The sequence below is a fragment of the Lithobates pipiens genome, unplaced genomic scaffold (genome assembly GCF_037356315.1).
Source record: "Lithobates pipiens isolate NorthernLeopardFrog02 unplaced genomic scaffold, aLitPip1_a1.2 Scaffold_16, whole genome shotgun sequence".
Classification (NCBI taxonomy): Eukaryota; Metazoa; Chordata; class Amphibia; order Anura; family Ranidae; genus Lithobates; species Lithobates pipiens.
The window spans coordinates 386,534,974-386,557,423 of NW_027507748.1; the positions used below are offsets into that span (position 1 = coordinate 386,534,974).

The following is a 22,450-nucleotide window of genomic DNA, read 5'->3' on the forward strand; positions in this document are numbered from 1 at the left end:
ATTACATAAAACTGCATGCAGGACACTGGGCAGACCACTAGGGACAAAGGGGATGTGAAATATTTACATACAGCAATGTAATCTGTAAGATCACATTATACTGTATGTTTACTGTTTGTTTCACTTTTTGAATTTGGTGCCGATCTCTGTCCCTGTGCGTCGCAACGCTCGCAGGGCACGGAGATCGGCGATGTGATAGATCGAGCGAGACACGGCTCGCTCGTACAGCGGGGAGACAACGCTGGATCCGAGGGAGAAGGTGAGTAAACGTCCTCCTGGATCCAGCGATGCAGTCCCGAGTCTGGCTCGGGGATACCGCTTTTGGTATGAAAATTCCACCCCGAGCCATACTCGGGAATACCGTCAGGGGGGTTAACAAGACATGTGGCCACTCATTAAAATTCAAACAAAAGAGGTTTAACCATAAACTACATATAGGGTTCTACTGTAAGAGCGGCGAGGATGTGGAATTCCCTTCCACAGGTGGTGGGGGGGGGCATCAATAATTTAAAAAAACTATGAGATAAGCAGCTGAACGACCAAAACATATAGGGATATACAAGTGTAGCGCCGGCTCCTGGAGAGCATGCGCTATGCGTTTTTGAAATTGAATGTTTCACCTAAACCGCAGTTTGCTTTGGGTTTAATTACTCCAAATTTTGACCTCGGCATTACTCTGACTAGACTACAGGGTGTTCTGCCTGGCCATAGGGGGCACTGTCACTTCTGGCAGGCATGAAAACACAGTCTGGTTGGGTGCTTTAAGGTTGCTTTCTCTCGGAGCCAGCCCAGTGGGAGTGTCACTCTTGCTATGCTTTCTAGGAGAGGGTACTTAAGATGCGGATGTCATATGTTTTGGGGTTCTGGTCCAGAAGTATGTTCTGACTGCATGGTCCTGGTCCTCCTGACCAGCCCCCACAACGTCTATGGCCTGGGGTGCGGATCCACCCAACGGTGCTGGCTTGCCCACGGCTAGGAAACCAAAGAAAGGATTTGGAGAGGCCCAGCAACTTCGTAGATTCCCAGGGGAGGACTCTTTGGGAGAAGGCCATGCAAGGGTTGGCTTCTCAGCAAGAGCCTGGAAAAGCTGAAGGACCTAAGCGAATCCAATCTCGTGCGGTACCGCCGGACCGGCTGCAAGATACTGGTACCACATGAGCGTTCTATACGTTTTTCAAGTTTCCTGTTCATGTTCTATAACAAATTCTGTGGCAGAGACTTGTTCCTGACTTGAGCACCCTGTTGGCTGCTAGGCCTGGTGAGAGAAAGACTATCCAACTAGGGTGAAGATCCGGTTATTCTCTGGATTTATTCAAAGTAAGGGAGTTCTTTTATATTGACTTTGACACTAAGAGTACCTGGACTTTGCACCTAAACCCTTTGATCCTATACTGAGAGACTGTTGTTAACTAAGTTTTTGTAAATAAAAATCCCTTCAAACGGATCTGTCATCAGTCTCTATAGTTTCTGGGCCATCTACCACGGGAAACCCCTAGATGCAAATCGAGGTGAAGAAGGTAACGATCAGCCCAATAAATTCAGACGCTCCTTTGGGAGTCAGTGCTATACAAGGTAATACTGATATATAGTATAAACACACACATACGTTGGACTTGATGAGCTTGTGTCTTTTTTCAGCCTCACCTACTGTGTAACTATTTAAGTTAACTATAAAATGTGTGTTCGACTTTACAGAAATTTTACCTGATTTTGCAAATATCTGAATTGCAGTTGCTGAAGAAATATGGCCTGTAATGAAAATTAGTCATAAAAAGTATTATTTAGCACATACATAGTGGAACAGAAAGTAGAATTTAATTATGGCCTGTGCCCCTATTGTGTAAGATTTTCCTTCACCTCCTACTTCAGTGATGGTGATACTTTAGACCAGAAGTGAGGGCAAGGGCTCATGTTGACAGGCATTTTTTTCTTGGCTAATGCAGATCAGAAAAATCCTATTGATCGCAATTTGTGTTGCATTCCTTTTTGGCACAGTATGGCCTATTGAGGTGCATTTGAATTGCAGACAAAGCCGGTCAACCACAGGCTCTTCTTTTCAAACAATGTGATTCAACTTATGCATTTGCATTCCAATAGCAAGGGCAGCATTTGGCAAGAACACCCATCAACATCAACCCTAAATGTTTCTATTTAAGGCTGGAGAACCCATTTTAGTGGAGTGCAGAAACATTATAGTGTCTGTTTGCGTTTTATTGTTATCCGTGTCTCCACGGAGAAATCTCTCAAGTGGGAACAAACCCAATAAAACAGTCAAAAAGATGCAAAATTATATTTTGTGTAACTGAAACAAATAATATTAGAAGAAAATCAAAAAAGGGAGTTACACTCTCAAGCAACCAGTAACGAACAATTTCAATTAACAACCTACAGTGTTTCTCATTCTCAACCCAAGAAAAAAAAATTATATATTGCAGCTCATCAGACCTTAAATGAGGTACCAGCTTTAGTTTTATTTTTTTAAGGTTTCTTTTCTGAATATTTGCCTGGTGACAGGCTGACAGACAAGGACCTTATAACATAGGAGACCCTAATAGTCTCTTCTGTCATAAATGTCTATCCTGGCCCTTCTGCAGTAATGCAATCTGAGCCACGCATGCGTAGCTCAGACCACATTTACGGCACCCGCTCTGTGCCCTGATGAAGCAACTCCCATGCTCCTCTGCAGTGCATAGTAGCCCATTATGGTATAAGCAACCTGGGGTCAATTTAATTAAATATATTTAAAAAAGCAGAGTTTAATACTGCTATACCGTTTTAAATGAGATCTCCTGATTTTTTTGTCATTTTATTGTCCTTGCTTGAGCTAACTTGGTTAAAGTGAATGCTTATTGTACAATGGTCTGACAGCTTGGGATGCTATACTACATTAGGGTAACTTTTGTGCTGCCTCCCTGCACAGGTACCAGACACTTCCTTTCTGCTGCTCGAAAGGAACACCATTTTGTTACACAGCACCTTGACTATTCAAGAACAACCTGTAATTTTAACGAAGCATTCTCTGATTGGCCAAGGTGGAATCTGTGATATAATTAACCTGTCTCTCCTCCTCGACCAATGAGAGAACCACTTGTCAGTGGTGTACTAAGCAGGGTGCAGGAGGTGTGGTCTACACTAGGTGAGAATCCACTGGGGGTGCTGCACCCTCCTGACATTTCTTTGTTTGCATTGCTCCTTGAAACTGCAACTGCAACACAAAAAAAATGCAGCTGACTGCAGACCTCCAACAATTCCACACGTGGTTCTTCAGTGACAGTGGCTGCTCTGAGAGATTCATATGACAGAGCCGAGAGGAGGACATACCTTCACTCTGAACTTCCCCTGCATATGGTCATTTGATGAGTGAGTTTACAGTGGGGGAGATCTGTACAGAAGGTTCTGTACCTGGGTGAGGGGAGTGGGGGAATGGAGGGTGTCTGTACTGAGGGTCCTGTACTTGAGGGCAGATGGAGGGTGTCTGTACTGAGGGAGAGGGTTAATTGAACTGAAGGATCTGTACTGGGAGGAGGGTTGTCTGTACTAGGGGGGGATGGGTGGTTGTACTTAGCGTTCTGTACTGGGGTAGGGGTCTGTACCGAGGGGTAACGAGGGAGGGAGGATTTAGGAATGTGTTGGGGGTCAGTCTTTGCTTAGTGGCCTGTGTTGAGGGGTCTGTGCTGGGTGGTAGTCAGTACTGAAGGGCCTGTGCTGGGGAGCTGGTCTGTACTAAGGGGTATGTACTAAGGGTCGGTCTGTGGTGAGGGGCTTGTGCTGCGGGTCAGTCTGTGCTCAAGGGCCTGTGATAGTAGGGTCAAATCTGTGCTGGGGGTGTCTGTCCTGGGAGATCAGTCTGTGCTGGGAGAGATTAATACGGAAGGGTCTGTGCTGCAGGGTTGGTCTTTGCTGGATGGAATCCGTACTTAGGTGTTGTGCTGGGGGGGGTGGGGGTGTCTGTACTGAGGTGGGGGTCAGTATGAGGGGGTGGGCTGCGAGGGGAGATTTAGGAATGTCAGGGAAGATCAGTTCAGTACTTGGACATCTGTGCCACTCTTTCATAAAAAACATCAATGCATGCTCAGTCCACTTAATCCAGCAAAGGTATCTGCTCCTCTTCAATATAGACCTTCTTAACAAAGGACAAATATGTGTTAAATGTCAGAATTCAGGTATCATAAGTCTTCTAAACCACATATAGCTGCAGCCCAGGTCAATTATCTCTCAAAGATTTTTCATGAATGATCTGTGTCGCTGGCTACTGCTGGCAACACTGATTCTGATGGCGGGGAGGCTTCTCTGCCAGAATACAGTACTACAGTGAAAGTGATTCCGATCATTTTTTTTTATGGGCCCAGTGACCTTTGTCCTAATTTCAGTGTGAGTCCAGGGACCTATGCCCTGAATCCAGTGACCAGTGTCCTGAGCGTCCCGTCTCCCTTTTCACCCCTCTTTTTGCAGCGGTGGAGGCTTTTCAGCATTAAAACTCATGGTGAGGAGGCAATATATCACCTCCCAGCCACGGATAGCTTTTCAGAGGGATGGCAAGGGCTGCTGAAAGTGTAAATGAGCCCTAAAAGTTGTAATTAGTTGAAAGTAGCTAAACAAGGACGTACTGTACATAATTTTACCAATGTACAGTGCTTGTGTTTCTGTCCTTATGATAAATTTTACTGTTTAGACAGTATTATAATTTTTATTTATTGTAAAATAGGTTGACAATATGCGTCTTGTAGAACCACTACCATTTTAATGCCCACTCCTAAACAAAGTGCATTCTCCTCTTGACAGCCCGCCCTACCGCTGATAACAGAGGTTGAAAACAAACCAACCAGCAATATTAATGAAAACAAATGATATTAGAAAATGTGAATACGGTATATAGAAATAGGTCCCAGATACAAGAGACAGGATGTAGTACAGTAACAAAATAAAACTTACCGGCAGAGCAGGTAAAAAGATCATCACATATTTTTGTGTTAACCTGAAACAGAATGCATATGTGTTTTATTAACATTTGGACAGGTTGCACCCTTGTCCCAAAGCAGGGATACAGGTAAATTTAATTGTGCTGGGTGGTAGCCAGCCTGGCTAATTTTTAGTGTTTAGCAGGTCAAATGGCTTCTCTCCTAATCCTGTTCAGCTGTGGCTTCTCCCTTTTTGTCAGTAGATGGCACTGTTTCCTTTGACATTAGCCACTTGACAACTGGGCACTTAAACCCCCTTCCTGACCAGACCAATTTTCAGTTTTCGGTGCTCTCACACTTTGAATGAAAATTACTCAGTCATGCAACACTGTACTCATATTACATTTTTGTCCTTTTTTCCACACAAATATAGCTTTCCTTTGGTGGCATTTAATCACCGCTGGGTTTTTTATTTTTTGCGCTATAAATGAAAAAAGACCGAAAATTCTGTAAAAAAAAAAATTTTTTTCTTTGTTTCTTATAAAAAAATTGTGAATTAAGAATTTTTCTTCATACATTTTATCCAAATTTTATACTGCTACATATCTTTGGTAAAAATAATCCAAATCGGTTTATATTATTTGGTCTGTGTGAAAGTTATAGAGTCCACAAGCTATGGTGCAAATCACTGAAAATTGATTACACTGATGTACTGATGGCTTAGCTCATTTCTTCAGACCCTAACAAACCAGGAAAGTACAAATACCACCCAAATGACCCATTTTTGGAAAGTAGACTTTCAAAGGTATTTAGAAAGAGGCATGGTGAGTTTTTTGAAGTTGTAATTTTTTCCCACAATTCTTTGCAATATCAACATTGTTTTTCTTTTTTTTTTTTTCACAAAAGTGTCATATTATCAGGTTATTTCTCACACACAACATATAAATACCACAAATTACACCCCAAAATACATTCTACTACTCCTCCTCCTGAGTATGGCAATACCACATGTGTTAGACTTTTACACAGCATGGTCACAAGTGTGACGGACTAGGGTTTATATGGTCACATAAAAGACAATACAGACACCCCAAAGTACATATTCATTTTTATTTATTTATTTCTAAGCAAAGAAATACCATCCTGCTATTCTATCAACAAGCAGTAGATGGAAGTGAAGGTACACGAGCAGAGTCTATATAAGACCACACACCATGTGACTGAGGTGGAAACTACTTCAAGCCATAAAGATGAGTGGTCATATCTGATACTGTTTGTTAATTCTTTGCAGGTATGTACTTTAAATTGTTTCTAATCCATGTTAAACTGTGATAGAAAGATTCCTAAACATCTTGAGCAGATGCAGGAAAATTTTTTGCAGATTTTATGCAATAGTTTTGCTGTAATTAGAAGTTCAGAACAGCATGTGTGAGGAACAGTGGAAAGGACACAAAGGTATAAAAATACTGTATTAGTCAGGAAAAAATGCTTATTGTAAGCACTAAACTGTTATACATAGGTATATTTAAACCTGGTTTATGCAAAGTTACATAAATTTAGAAAGCACATGCTGAAAAACGATATTAAAATGGGTAAAAAAAAATATTGTACTGGAAAACTTATGCATTGCTTCATACAGACATGCAATGTGCACCATATAGTGGTCAAAAAGGAGAACTACTGAAATAATATCTGTATTAAAGCAATACAATGTAAGGATTATTATTGCACAGCAAAAGTGTACCAGAGAGATAAAGATAATTATCTATAATACTGAATAAAAGGAAAATATATGTTTATTAAAATATAATAATGTTTATTGTTGTAACTATGTTTTAAAGTATTTCAGTAAAAATCTGTACTATATATTGTTAACGGTTATGAACATGTGACTATAAAAATGTAATATATGTATTGTTATGTAAAGTGAAACTACTTAAAGCCATAAAGATGAGTGGTCATATCTGAAATGTTTGTGTAATTCTTTGCTGTCGCCGCCAAGCTGATCACATTACCTCATTGCGTCTACAATCATCGGCTCTCTTAATTTATATTTTGAGTCTGGTAAAATTTTGGGGGCTTGTCCGGGATTCGTTGTGTTACCAGTGAGAGGGAAGCACGAGATAAGCGTGAGCCTACTGCAGAGCTACAAGGAGAGTGGTGAGTGTAAAGCCCCGTACACACGAGAGGACTTATGTCCGACAGACTTCCGAAGGAGTTCCGTCGGAGTTCTGCCGGAGTTCCGACGGAGTTCTGACTGACTTTTCGGCTGAGCGGACTTGGCCACACACAATCACACTAAACTCCGACGGATTCGAACGTGATGACGTACGACTGGATTCGAATAAGGAAGTTCATAGCCAGTAGCCAATAGCTGCCCTAGCGTCGGTTTTAGTCCGTCGGAATAGCATACACACGAGCAAATTTTTCGAAGGGACCGGGTCCGGCGGAGTTCCTTCGGAAAAATTTGAAGCATGTTCCATATTGTAAAGTCCTTCGGACTTTGGCGAGTCAAAAGTCTGTTGCAGCCCACACACGATCGAATAGTCTGACGGAATCAGTCCGTCGGACTTTGGATGTTGAAAAGTCCGCTCGTGTGTACGGGGCTTAAGTCTTCAGAGTGCAACAGATATTACGTCTCCTCGTCGTGCGATGATGTGGGATATCCGGAAACAAATTCATCTGCTTAGTAAAGAACAGCTGCATGGCCTCGCTATTACGCTGGAAGATGAAAGAGACATCAGTGACTGTCACCAATGAAATAGAACTCATTGAATTTATTGTAGACTACATGAGAAGTGATCAGCTGGAAAAGTTAGAAGATCAAGGTATGTCTCCCCTACGTATCATCCAAGACAAGATCAATGAACTAAAACTTAACAAGGAAAGTACATCAACTGTGGACATTGCAACCGCTGCAAAAAATAAGTAGTGGGACTGCAAGGACTCAACAGGTATCGGAGGTGGTGAGATTAACTGATGTTGTTGCTTTATTGCCACGTAGAGAATTCAAAATGCATGGTAGAGTTATTTCAGATCATGGTTTGGACATGAGTTACAGTAGCGCGTGCAGACAAATTGACAAAGGTCTAACAGAACAATTCCCTGAATCTGACATTATACTCCTAGTGTTGAGAATAATCAAACCTGGTCATTTTAAGTAAGTTGACTGTCAAAGATGATCTTACTGTTGCTGAACTGAAAAGGTTTTTGAAGTCACATATGAGAGAACGAAGTGGTAATGAGTTATTTCAGGACCTTAGCAATGCTACCCAGCAAGAAACATCACAACATGATAGGTGAGAGCTTAACTATGACAAAAAACTGGTGCAAGGCATATTCCTTCATACACTGTATCAGGGACTAAATGAGAAAGAATTTGAATGTTAGACGAGATATCAAGTCTTACGTGTCTGATTTGACAGTAACAGATGACTTTATCATAGTGAAGGTCACCAGATAAGTTGATGAGGAAACAGAAAGGTAGAGACGCTTAAACAGTGCACCTAAACATTATCCTCTTACTGTTCATTCATCACAGACACCAGGGAATAGTGAAAAAGACACATTGCAAAAGAGAGTTGAGGGAGATGCTAGAGCAAATCACACTGCATTAAGGGAACTAACAACACAGGTTTCTGCTCTCACAAAGAACCTGGAAAAGATGAAGCAAACTCCTATTGTTGGAAACCGAATGACTAAGCCACTAACCAATGTTCAGTTTCCAGATACAGCTCACTGCAAGCTCAGGTGTGATGATTGCATCAAACGAGACAGTCAGAACTTCTACCATTGTTTCTACTGTGGTTGGACAGGACACAGAGCGGTTGATTGCTTGAAGAAAAGAAGGCAGTCGGAAAATGACAGATGGTCACTGGTAAAGGGACAACCAATTACCACCTCAAATGTTATGTCCCATGCTAAGGTAAACAGGGTATGCACCCACCGGTCAACTAGAACACTCCCAAAAGAGAATGGATTCTCCAAACAACACGTAGCACAATTAATTGGAGGAAAATGCCTACTGTCATTTCAGATGACATGTTGATGAACACAAGAGCTCAGGTCAGCATTGTCGAGAAGCCATGGTTAGAAAAGTTTCTACCCAGCGTGTCCATTAGGCACATACAAAATTTACTTTGTGATGACAACTTATCCATTACAGCTGCAAATGGTTCTATCATTCCATTCATCGGATGGATTGAAGTCTGCCTGGAATTCGAAAGTAGTGGACATGGAAACTCAGCCATCTATGCTGGTGAGTGACTGCTGTAATGACAATCCAATTCTTGGGTTAAATGTTATCAAATAATTGATCAGAGAAAACTGTGACCAACCAAACAGCACCGAAAACCTCACTATCTTGCTGAGAGAAGCTATGAAAGTAAGACAGAGTGTAGCGAATAACATTGTCAATGCAGTCAGTCAAGCAACTGACACAGGAGAAATATCCAATAGTTATGTGGTCAAAGTGGGGAAGAAGGGACTCCAGATTAAAGGAAGTGAGATCAAATGCAGAATTAGAGCGTGGCCAAAAGGAGGAATCATGCCATTTGGACCACTTCCAGAATATCTAGTTGAAGAGGGACTTGAACTATTTTCTTCAGTGGTAGATGTGCCAAATGGGTTCTCTAAACTGGTGAAGATACCTATACTGAACCGTGCTCAACATGATATCTACCTTCTGCCCAGAACAGTATTGGGTACCATGAGATTCTTCCATTGTCTCCAAACAAAGACGATGGAAAGGGAATTGACCAGAAGAAAAGGGTGTTTCATGTAAACCAGTTGAATCAAGTGGACACTGGAAATCAGCTACCCACTAACAAATCTGTTAAGTGGCACCCACCTGTCAATTTGGAAGATCTCTCAGAAGAAGAACAGGAGATAGCGAGACAAATGTTATATGATGAATCAGATGTCTTTGCTCGAGATGAGGGAGACATAGGGTGCATTCTTAACCTAAAACTGAGGATAAATCTGAAAGATGAAACTCCTGTACAGAAATGCTACAATTCGATACCGAAAGCCCTATACAAGGAAGTGAAAGAATATATCCAAAATCTTCTTGACCGAGGTTGGGTAACGAAATCTTCTTCCACATACTCATCACCAGTCTGTGTTCGAAAGAAGGACAGTAGCCTACAACTATGTGTTGACTTTAGGGAGTTAAACCGAAAGACAATCCCAGATAGACATCCACTACCTAGAATACAAGATCTGCTGGATAGCATAGAAGGATTTACATGGTTCTCAATCCTGGACCAGGGTAGTGCGTATCATCAAGGCTTTGTGCATGAAGACTCCAGACATATGACGGCTTTTAGCACCCCCTGGGGACTCCTGGAGTGGAATTGTATTCCATTCGGATTAACTAATGCCCCAGCAGATTTTCAGGGATGCATGGAGAATGTACTAGAAGGCATCAGAGACAAATGTTTTCTCCATACCTGGATGACGTACTTTGCTACTCCAAAACTTTTCAGGAGCATGTCAATGATATTAGAAAGGTGCTTAGTCGAATGCGTGAGCATGGTATCAAACTTAGACCAAAGAAGTGTGAACTCTTTAAAGGACAGATTCGATACCTTGGAGGAAATGGTGTCAGGAAAAGGCATAAAAATTGACTCAAAAGATCTTGAAGCGGTATTACATTTGAAAAGGAAAAAAACAAAAACAGTGGGAGGAGTCAGATCTTTGTTAGGATTTCTGAGCTACTACAGGTCATTCATTCAAGATTTCTCTGGACTTGCCAAAACACTGTATGAACGTTTGCAGAACACTGAGAAAGAATCTGCTACATCCATCACCAAAAACAATCGAGGGGAACCTACAAAGAAAAACGGGAACAAAGCACAAGTGCCATCTAAAACACAGATTCAATTGACACCCAAACATCAAGCTGTAGTATACAGACTGGTGGACATGCTAACTAATCCACCAATACTAACATACCCTGATTTTGACTTACCCTTCATCTTACACACTGATGCGTCCAATGAAGGCCTAGGTGCTGTACTGTACCAACGACAAGGAGGAAAACTTTGTGTTATTGGGTTCGGCTCCAGAACATTGACTCCAGCAGAGTGCAATTACCATCTTCACTCTGGTAAACTTGAGTTTTTATCTCTCAAGTGGGCAGTCTGTGACAAATTCAGAGATTACTTGTACTACGCTCCAACATTCACAGTCTACACAGAGAACAACCCATTGACATATTTATTGAGTACTGCCAGACTGAATGCTGTGGATCATCGCTGGGTTGGGGAGTTGGCCGATTTCCACTTTGATATCAAGTACAGGCCAGGGAAACAGAATGTGGATGCAGATACACTTTCACGATTTCCGGTGGAACCCACAAAGAATCTGAGTGAGTACACAGAGCTTGTACCATCTGAGGTTTAATTGGATAACACCTCAAATTTATTGGGATTTTTAAGGCAATATAGAAAAAAATAATACTAAAATATATATGAAAAAATATATAAATTTTTATTACAACTATCAAAAGATATTACAAAACCACAATGATCCATAAAATAACAGTGTTGTGCTAACATATGTGTATGGCATAGAATGTTACTACATGCGTAGACTCTATCCAGCAAAACAGGCAGCTCTTTTCCTACGCGTTTCGAAAAATGTGCATTAACAATTTCTTCTTCAGAGAAGCCACTGTCTGCAAGCACACAACAAGCAATAAATATTACAGAAATTACATATATACAAATGACATGATACATTGAAACCCAATACTTGAATACTCACATGCTATTTCTGTACCAAAAGTAGGCACTATCTCCTCTTTAGGCGACCGTTCCAGAAACGGAAAGACAGGCCAAGAGAGGAGGGGATTGAGCCACAAACGTGGAGATGGTAAGGATAATATGGATCTGTTTGTCACATTTCGAATGAACTAAAAAAGAGTTGGGAATCTCATCTGAATGACTGTTCGAAAAATCTGATGATGTTATTACAGAGAGAATATAGACAACAACTAGAGGAATTGAATATAGAGATTGACACTCTCTATGCTCGTTTAGTCCCTTTAAAAATACATGAGGACTATGCGAGCCTAGAGGCAAAATTAAGAGACCATCTGAAGGAATATGGGAAATCAATCCTTCAAAAAAAAGAGAGGAAATATTGGAGGGATAAAAATGCATTTAGCGAAAATCGGGCATACAAATGGCAACAGACCAATAAAAATAAAATTGGTAACAAAAATGCAACCAAAACATATGAATACAAGAATGACTATAATTCAGACACACCCTCCAATGCTTCCTCGTCTTCGGCTTCCTCTCGTATGGAGGGACCAATAACAAAAAGAAAGGGTCCTTTTGCGAAAACACAAGATATAGACCATGAAACCCAACAGGTTACAAAAAAACGTACAACTGAAGTTCAACAAGGCCCACATCTATCTAAAAATGGGGGGCCGTCAAGAAATCTAAGAGATAAGAAAGATAACCTGAAAACTATTCCATCTGAGAAAAATAGAAATACCAAAAACCCTAAGGAATTAGGGGCGGTTCCAAAAACACAAAAACAATTAGATGATTTTTTAGACAAAATAGTTCCAACCCAAACTCCAGTCCTAACCCAGTCTTAGAAGTAGAAACATGTACTAATATAGGTGAAGGTGGTTTAAACATCATAAATCTATCGTCACATACACTCACGGCTATTGAAAGCCAGGTGCTTTCACTTGGGCTTTCATTTTGCCCTAATAAATCATTAGATGACTTTGAAGTCATCAAAGACATTAACTTATTTGCACGTAAGCTACTCTTTAAATGCTTCTATAGTAAACAACCAAAACAAGAGGTTATTTCATCTAATCTTACAGCAGCTGATTTTAGGGCCCTGCGTGACCTTAATCAGCTGCTGCAGGAAAATGAATCAGTGCTGGATGATTGGGAAGAGGAAATTGATAGTGAAGATAGTTCAGACGAAGATCTTGAGCAGATTTCCCCACCTGATAAAAAAAGTATACAAGAAAAAATCCAATAAATTTCCCCCATTGAGTTCCAATCCAGCCCTAGCATTGTTCGTCAGGTTGACAACTAAAGAAATCAAAAAAATGAAAAAGGATAAGGGTAAGCAAAAAAATCTTAATTTAGAACAGAAACATGCGCTAAAATCACTCCAGGACAATGTAGAAATTACAATAAAACAATCAGACAAGGGGGGTAACATCGTTTTAATGGATAACTCCATGTATGAAGCCATGTGCCTTAAAATCCTTAACGATCGGAAATGCTACTGTAGAATTTCGGCGTACTGTGTAGACAAATATAATCAAAAATTCTATGACCTGGTTGATGGAGCCTACAGAGATGGTGCCATTACTGTAGAGATGTGGGATTTTATACGTACTAAATATCCAAGAATACCTACTATGTATGCACTACCAAAAATACATAAAAATATTCAGAATCCCCCGGGCAGACCGATTATCTCTGGTAATGGCTGTATCTCGGAGGCTGCAAGCCAGGTCATAGATGATCATCTGAGACCACACGTTTTGGAATTAGCATCATACACTAAAGATACTATCCATTTATTGCAAATCCTGGAGGATTTGATAATCCCGGATACAGCAATATTGGTAACCATAGACGTCGAATCTCTCTACAATAGCATTCCCCACAATTTAGGAATAAAGGCAATACAACGAGTTTTACAACAAAGGTCAACTACCGAATGGAAATTTAATGAGTTTATTTTATTAATGCTTGACTTCATACTTAGACATAATGTTTTTTTATTTAAAGGATCCCACTACCTCCAGGTACAAGGGGTGGCCATGGGCACATGTTGCGCACCCTCTTATGCCAACTTGTACCTGGGGGAGTGGAAAAAAACCTTTTTGTCTGATGAGGCATGGGCCACATACACTAAGTACATCGTACTGTGGCAACGTTATATTGACGATGTATTTATGGTTTAGAATGGCCCGGAGGAAATATTAAAAACTTGTCTTGAAGTGATGAATCAAAATAATCTGAATCTTTTTTTCACTATGTCCTATAATCGGACCCAAATTGATTTCTTAGACATTACCATCATGAAAGATGCAGTGGGGCAACTCACTACAAAATTATTCAGGAAGGAAACTGCCGGCAACACGCTTTTGCATGCCGGCAGTTTCCATCCGGAATCTTTGAAAAAATCCATTCCATATAGTCAAATGTTGCGAATTAAACGCAACTGTATAACCAATGAAGCCTTTCAAAAAGAGGCGGATGAATTGAGCAAAAGATTATTGCTACGGGGATATACAAAAACCTGCCTGAAAAAGGCCTTCAACCGTGTTAAAAATCAAGATAGACAAACTTTGCTATTTGGTAAAAGTAAACCTAAGGCCGCGTACACACGGGCGGATTGTCTGCCCAACTAAGTTCGTCAGACAATCCGACAGACAGTCCGTTCAACTTTTGAATGAACGGACTTGACCACACACGATGAACAGACAGTCCGCTGAAAACTTGCGTGATGACGTGTACAGCACGTACGACGGGACTAGAAAAACGACGTCCAATACACTGCAATGCAACGTTCGGCCGTGTAAATCCTTTCTGAGCATGCGCCATACTTAGTCCGTCCAACTTGCCTACACACGAGCGGACTGTCCGCTGAAACCAAGTTTGGACGGACAAAATTACGGAAATTCCGAAAGACAAAGTCCGTCAGATTGTCCGCTGAAAAAGTCCGCTGAAGCCCACACACAAGCGGATTGTCCGCTGAAACACGGTTCAGCGGACTAAGTTGGACAGACAATCTGCCCGTGTGTATGCGGCCTAAGAAGAACGAGAATACAACTAGATTAATATTACGGTTTTCAAACGAGCATGATAAAAAAAAATGTTCTTACAAAATATTGGTCAATATTAACAGAGGATCCAATATTATCGACGGTTGTTACCCCAAAACCTCAAATCACCTTTCGTAAGGCCGGCTCTCTTGGGGATTCATTGGTACAAAGTGAATATAAGGGTAACCAACGCCTAGATCCGTGCAAAACTTGGGGAACATACCCATGTGGGTCTTGTTCCTGCTGTGAATACATAAAACAACGGACTACTTTCAAGTTACCTAACGGTGAGAGTTTTCGACTAAAACACTTCGCTAATTGCAAAACTAAAGGCGTTGTTTACCTGTTTCAATGTGAGTGCGGGGCTTTCTACATTGGAAAGACCAAACAAGAATTAGGCCAACGTATTAGTAAACACTTGTCTGCCATGAGGATCTGCAACCTCTATCTCCCTTTGGGGAGACATATTGCGGACACTCATGCATATAGGATGCCGGTTGTAAACTTTACTGTGATAGACCGGGTACATATACCTATCAGAGGGGGGGATTGGAACAAGACACTCTTGCAACGTGAAATGCGTTGGATCAAATTCTTGGAAGCTACAATTTATCCAGGGCTTAATGAAACAGAGAGCTTCAGGCCATTCCTGGAGGGCTATGTTTCAGGTAAAACTGAATGATTATCTGGTTGGTGGACAATTGGGCTCCTTACCCAGATGTGATTCTGTTTCTCCTCCTTTTTTTTTTTTTTTTCTCTTTCTTAACAATATAAAAATAAAATACATTTGTATCTTTATACACAATTTTCTTTATGTGAACAATAATTGATGTCTTTAACATGTTTTTAAGTGATTTATAATAGGTTTGGTGGGATCTGTGGTCACCGCGTTCCCGGCACAGGTAAGCCCATCGGGGTGGTTTTGTTGGGAGGGCGCTGTGGTTGGGGTTATTCTTACCCCTTTCTTCGCTCCCCTTTTTTTTTGCCACTAATTTGGGCATTGGTTTTCGTTCCCGATAGCCACTGTGTGTGGCATCTGGAGGTTTATCCAGTTTATTCCTGTGTCGGTGGTTTTAGTTCTTGCCTTAGTGACACACTGCAGGTGACAAATCTAATTGGTGTATCTGTATTAGTTATGGCCACTTTTGTGGATTTATTTCCACATGCCCATTAATTTGAGTCTATTAGGATGAGCCCCCTTTCAAATGGATTGCAATAGATTTAGCGATTCATTTTGTAGTGTTTATTTCCTCCCATGCATTCTTATAATAACTTGCAGTGATTGCTTACAGTCATTGCCCAGTAAGATGTTTTCTCCAGGAAGTACAAAAAGTTTTTTTTGTCACTTCCGGTTCCGGAAAATGTCATCATTTCCGGTTCCGGGCGGAAGTGACGTCACTTCCGGTTCCGACGTAAGTGGCCATACCGGAAGTGATGTAAATGGCGGCAAAAATGTCGCGATTTTGACCAATAAGAATCTATATACCTGGAGCAATCACCTGGGTGATCTCCAATGAAAAAAGTTATTGTTGAAAAGAGGAGGAGCTCTTTGGAGAACCTCCAATCAGAATGAAGTGGTTAGAGAGATGGGAGGAGCCTCTGTGTTGATTGGAGGAAGTTTTTTGGCGCCAATCCACTCAATAAGGGCTATTTAAGGCAGACGCCAGAAGCTCTAAGTAGGTGGGAATTTCTCCTATGTCCTTTGGATGCCCCAGATTCGGTGATATTCGTATAAAACTAGGAAACGATTGAACCTCGTTATGGCGGTAAGCTACACTTTGGGAATCTCTGTCCTATGTTAGATGTAGGGCTAGGGAGTAGACTAAAATGTTTCTTGGTTCTCTTTGTTGTAGGTCTTTTAGACAAGATTGAGGTTTATACAACATAACATCTTCCTATTTGATGGGCCATTGGACATTTGTGCAAAGGAATCTTTTATTCCCATCCTTTGTTCAATTCATTTGGACTCCAGGGCTTTGAATGCGGTGACCTTGCAAACAGATCCATATTATCCTTACCATCTCCACGTTTGTGGCTCAATCCCCTCCTCTCTTGGCTTGTCTTTCCGTTTCTGGAACGGTCGCCTAAAGAGGAGATAGTGCCTACTTTTGGTACAGAAATAGCATGTGAGTATTCAAGTATTGGGTTTCAATGTATCATGTCATTTGTATATATGTAATTTCTGTAATATTTATTGCTTGTTGTGTGCTTGCAGACAGTGGCTTCCCTGAAGAAGAAATTGTTAATGCACATTTTTCGAAACGCGTAGGAAAAGAGCTGCCTGTTTTGCTGGATAGAGTCTACGCATGTAGTAACATTCTATGCCATACACATATGTTAGCACAACACTGTTATTTTATGGATCATTGTGGTTTTGTAATATCTTTTGATAGTTGTAATAAAAATTTATATATTTTTTCATATATATTTTAGTATTATTTTTTTCTATATTGCCTTAAAAATCCCAATAAATTTGAGGTGTTATCCAATTATATGTATCATTTCCGGGATGATGGCAATAACATGCCATAGCTCATGAGTCAAATCATTTTTAGTACCATCTGAGGTTGTGCCAGCTATGTGGCAAGGAAGCAAAGCTGTCGACGAAGAAGAGGCACTATGGGTGGCTTCATTGACTCTTCACTCTGAAAGTGATGTGGCCGAAGAATTGCTGAAAGGACAGACAATCTGCCCAATGACTCAGGAGATTATCAGAGCATTACAACAAGACGATACCAACATTAGAGAAGTGGTCTGGCTTAAGGAGAATGACTGGATTCCAAACCTCATAGAAAAGGAGAGTATGACCAGTAAAACAAGATGTTTGATACATGAATGGAACACACTCAGAGTTGATGAAGGAATCCTCTACCAACACGCTGGAACCCGAAAACAGCTAGTTCTACCAGAAAAGCTAAAACTATTGGTCTTAAGAAGTCTTCATGATGACATGGGTCACATTGGTACTGACAAGGTAACCCACCTAGCACGTGAACGATTTTACTGGCCATTTATGCAAAGAGACATTGATGAATATGTGCTGAAGACATGCAACTGCATCAGACAAAAGCGTCCAAATATCCCTGAAAGAACACCTATGGGTTTGATTACTACCAGTTCACCCTTGGAGTTAGTATCCATTGATTATCTTCACTTGGAGAGAAGCAAAGGAGGATATGAGTATATACTTGCAATAGTAGACCATTTCACACGCTTTGCACAAGCATATCCAACTAAGAACAAATCTGGAAAAACGGCGGCAGAAAAGATCTTTCAAGATTTCATACCACATTTTGGATATCCAGAGAAACTCCACCATGACCAAGGAAGAGAATTCGAAAACAACTTGTTTCAGACATTGCAACAATTGGCAGGTATTTCTCATTCAAGAACCACTCCATACCATCCACAGGGTAATCCAGTGGAGAGACTTAACCATACTTTGTTACAGATGCTTCACACCTTCGAGGAAGAGAAAAAGTCAGATTGGAAAGAACATCTTCTACATATGGTTCATGCATACAATTGCACCTGGCATGAAGCCACTGGATACTTGCCATTCTTTCTATTGTATAGAAGATCTCCTCCTTTGCCAATTGACCTAATGCTCAACCTAAATTTGGAAAAGAAACCAGAAAGTCAACCAACATTTACTCAGAAATGGGCATCCAGAATGCAAGAAACTTACAAAATCACATCCGAGAATAGTCAAATATCATCTGCTAAAGGGAAAAAGTACTATGCCAAGAAGATAAAAGGAGCACCTCTTTGACCGGGTGATCGGGTCTTAGTGCAAAATCTCTCTGAAAGAGGAGGACCTGGTAAACTTCATTCATACTGGGAAGAATCAGTACACAAAGTGGTAGAAAGAATCAAAGATGGGCCTGTGTACAAAATTCAGCCTGAAAGTGGTAAAAAGACTATTCGAGTACTGCACAGAAATCTCTTACTACCAGTAAATTACCTACCAATTGAAGGACACATTCCAAGAGTACCAATAAATCAAAGAAAATCAAGTAACAGAAAGGAGACCAGAATGGATCTGGACCAGGAGGAGGAATGTTCAGATGAAGAAAGATGGTATTATCCTTATATACCAGAGACTACAGAAACTCATGATCGTGCTGTGTCTCAACAAACAAAACGTAAAGAAAATCCCATTTAGACCCCACTCACACCTGAGCGTTTTGTAGCTTAAAGCCTGAAGCTACAAAACGCTAGAGAGGAAAAAATCTATTATTCTCAATGGAGATGGTTCACATCTCCACTCCAAGTCGCCTGAAGCCGAACGCCTGAAGCTCAAACAAGTTCCGGACCCTTTTTTGTCGCTTGAATCGGGCAGATTTGGGCGTTTTTCTTCTTTTAACATTGGTGACCTTTTGCCTTGCACAAAATCGCGGCAAATCACAGTAAAAAACGCTGCGAATCGCGGTAAAAAACGCAGCAAAAACCCCGCAAAATCATGGTAAATTTGCGCTCAGGTGTGAATGCAGCCTAAGAGTTTCTGCTGAAGAGTTCTATCCTACAACTACCACACCCAATCTTGAACAAGAACAAAATGATGGAACATTAGTTGGTGACCAAATTTGGGCTACAGACATGGTGGGACTAGACACTGCAGAATTACCCCCATTAAGTCAAGACTTGCCTGTGGGTCAAGATATGCAAATGGAGAATGATGCAAATGGAGAAGACTCAACTTCTGTCAGAAGATCTACCAGACAAGCTAAGCCTAAAGAGATCTTTATATATGACACACTAGGTCAGCCAAGATACACACAAAGTCAGATTCACACCGTACAAACTCCTACAATGCTAGCTACTCCCATGACATGCCAGGTAGGTAACATAGCTCCTTGGTGGCAAACAAGTACCTATTTGGGTTGCTTAAATCACTAGTGTTCAGATAACAATTTAGTTTAATGTCTGGAGCCATTAACTGAAGGAGGGGAGAGTGTGACGGACTGGGGTTTATATGGTCACATAAAAGACAAAACAGACACCCCAAAGTACATATTCATTTTTTTTATTTTTTATTTCTAAGCAAAGAAATACCATCCTGCTATTCTATCAACAACCAGTAGATGGCAGTGAAGGTAAACGTGCAGAGTCTATATAAGACCACACACCATGTGACTGAGGTGGAAACTACTTCAAGCCATAAAGATGAGTGGTCATATCTGATACTGTTTATGTAATTCTTTGCAGGTAGATACTTTAAATTGTTTCCATGTTAAACTGTGATAGAAAGACTCCTAAATATCTTGAGCAGATGCAGGAAAAGTTTCAGCAGATTTTAAGTAATAGTTTTGCTGTAATTAGACGTTCAGAACAGCATGTGTGAGGAACAGTGAAAAGGGCACAAAAGCATAAAAATACTGTATTAGTCAGAACAAATGTTTATTGTAAGCACTAAACTGTTATACATAGGTATATTTAAACCTGGTTTATGCAAAGTTACATACATTTAGAAAGCACATGCTGAAAAACATTATTAAAATGGGTAAAAAAAACTATTGTACTGGAAAGCTTATGCATTGCTTCATACAGACATGCAATGTGCACCATCTAGTGATCAAAAAAGAGAACTACTGAAATAATATCTGTATTAAAGCAATACGATGTAAGTATTATTATTGCACAGCTAAAGTGTACCAGAGAGATAAAGATAATTATCTATAATACTGAATAAAAGGAAAATATATATGTTTATTAAAATATAATAATTTTCATTGTTGTAACTATGTTTTAAAGTATTTCAGTCAAAATCTGTACTATATATTGTTAACAGTTATGAACATGTGACTATAAAAATGTAATATATGTATTGTTATGTAAAGCAAAACTACTTAAAGCCATAAAGATGAGTGGTCAGACTCATATCTGATACTGTTTATGTAATTCCTTGCAGTCGCCGCCGAGCTGATCACATTACCTCATCGCGTCTACAATCATTTGCTCTCTTAATTTATTTAGCTGGTAACACATACAGAGGCTCAACATGCAGGGAGCACCTTCAGGTGTTCTAGGAGCATAAATGACACATCTAATTTCTTGACTACCTCTTACACTTTTTTTTCCAAATAACATTTTATTTGTGTATTTGTGTTACATGAAAATATTACAGCACTCGTTATGCAAAAATCCTTGTCGGCAGTTACTTGAGGCTTACACTCTTAACAGTTGTATTTGCCTATATGAAGATGGTGAGCAGGTATTTTGACATCATGTAGTCACATGTGGTTATCCTTGCAAGATGGTGAGAGTCACGAGAATACTCTTGATAGAGGGGAAGAAGAAAGAAGAGATCATCCTCATAGTAGCTCATTTACCTGGTCTTGGTGGGTCCTCACGGAGGTGCCAGAGCCCCCACACTTTGTCATGAGCTTTCACCCTGTCCTGCATCCTGGCTGTCATTTTCTCCATCAACTCCACATCTTTAACTGATGTTTTTTACCAGTTTAGGGGGATAAGACAGCGTGCAGCTGTAAGGATGTGGCATGTTAGTTTTTTGTAGAGTGTGGGAAGTTTTAGCTGGAACACCCCTAGTAGGAACAACTTGAGGGTCATGGGTATCTGTGACTCTAGAAGATGGGCCAGCAACTGCTGAACCACATTCCAGAAGGGGGCAATTAGTGGGCAGCTCCAGTAAATATGGAGGAGGGTGCCGCTATCTGTTTGACATCTCCAGCAGCAATCAGAGATAGTGGGATATATGGTGTGGAGGATATCTGGAGTCATATACCAGAACAGGAGGATTTTATATGTGTTTTATTTGTATAGAGTATAGAGAGAGCTTTTCACCGCCTGTGACCATAATGCCTGCCATTGTTCTATAGGAATTTCCTCATCGAGGGCTTTCTCCCACTTGATCATATATAGATGTGATTTTTTTCCACTGTAGGAACAGGGTTCTGATTGAGCAGAAAGGGGGGGGGGGTGTTTCCTGGTATAGAGAAGTGAATTTTAGAGTGATGTGTATTCCTAGGTATTTCAAGGAGGTGGTTTTCCAATGGTAGGAGAAATTGGCCTGCAGGTGAGTAATTTCCACATCGGGGATATTGATTGGAAGGGTCTCTGATTTAGACGTATTAATTTTATATCCCGAGAGGGCTCCATAGCGGTTAAGTTCTCTATGAAAGTTGGGAAGGGAGATTCTGGGCTGCGTCAGGGTAAGGATGATGTTGTCCGTGAATATCTTAAACTCTTTACTCCAAACCGGTATTCCCCCCTATAGCTTGGTTACTTCGAATGGATGCCGCCAGGGGTTTTACACAAAGTGAAAATGGCAGGGGTGATAGTGGGCACCCCTGCCGGGTGCCATTAGTTACGGAGAAGGGAGAGTAGAGTGGAAAGGGAGTTTTGACCTGGGAGGAGGGATTGGAATAGAGGTGCTGGATTGCCTGCAGTAAGGGTCCCCAAAATCTAGCGTGTTGTAGCATGGCGAACAGGAAGGGCTAACTAAGTCGGTCAAAGGCCTTTTCAGCATCCAGGCTAAGTAGCAAGGATGCGGAGTTCTCCCTGTTCGCCACGTCCACCAGATCAATCACCTTCCTGGCGTTGTCGCCTGCTTGTCTGAGGGGAACAAAGCCCACTTGGTCCTTATGGATAAGAGAGGTGAGGACTGTATTCAGGCTAATTGAGAGCAGTTTTGTAAAAAATTGCAGGTCTGAATTTAGCAGAGCGATGGGCCTGTAGTTGGCGCATAGGGTGGGGTCTTTATCTGGCTTGG

General features: G+C 40.8%; 1 protein-coding gene across 1 annotated transcript in view; it reads right to left on the minus strand.

Moving 5' to 3' along the window:
• Window positions 1-22,450, minus strand: part of LOC143983035 (multidrug and toxin extrusion protein 2-like) — a 289,578-nt gene that overhangs the window by 195,310 nt on the left and 71,818 nt on the right. The window contains exons 5-6 of the mRNA XM_077482262.1: window positions 4,933-4,975; window positions 1,705-1,749 (exon numbers count right to left, since the gene is read on the minus strand). Coding sequence (XP_077338388.1) covers window positions 1,705-1,749; window positions 4,933-4,975 — 88 coding nt within the window. The remainder of the gene's footprint in view (window positions 1-1,704; window positions 1,750-4,932; window positions 4,976-22,450) is intronic.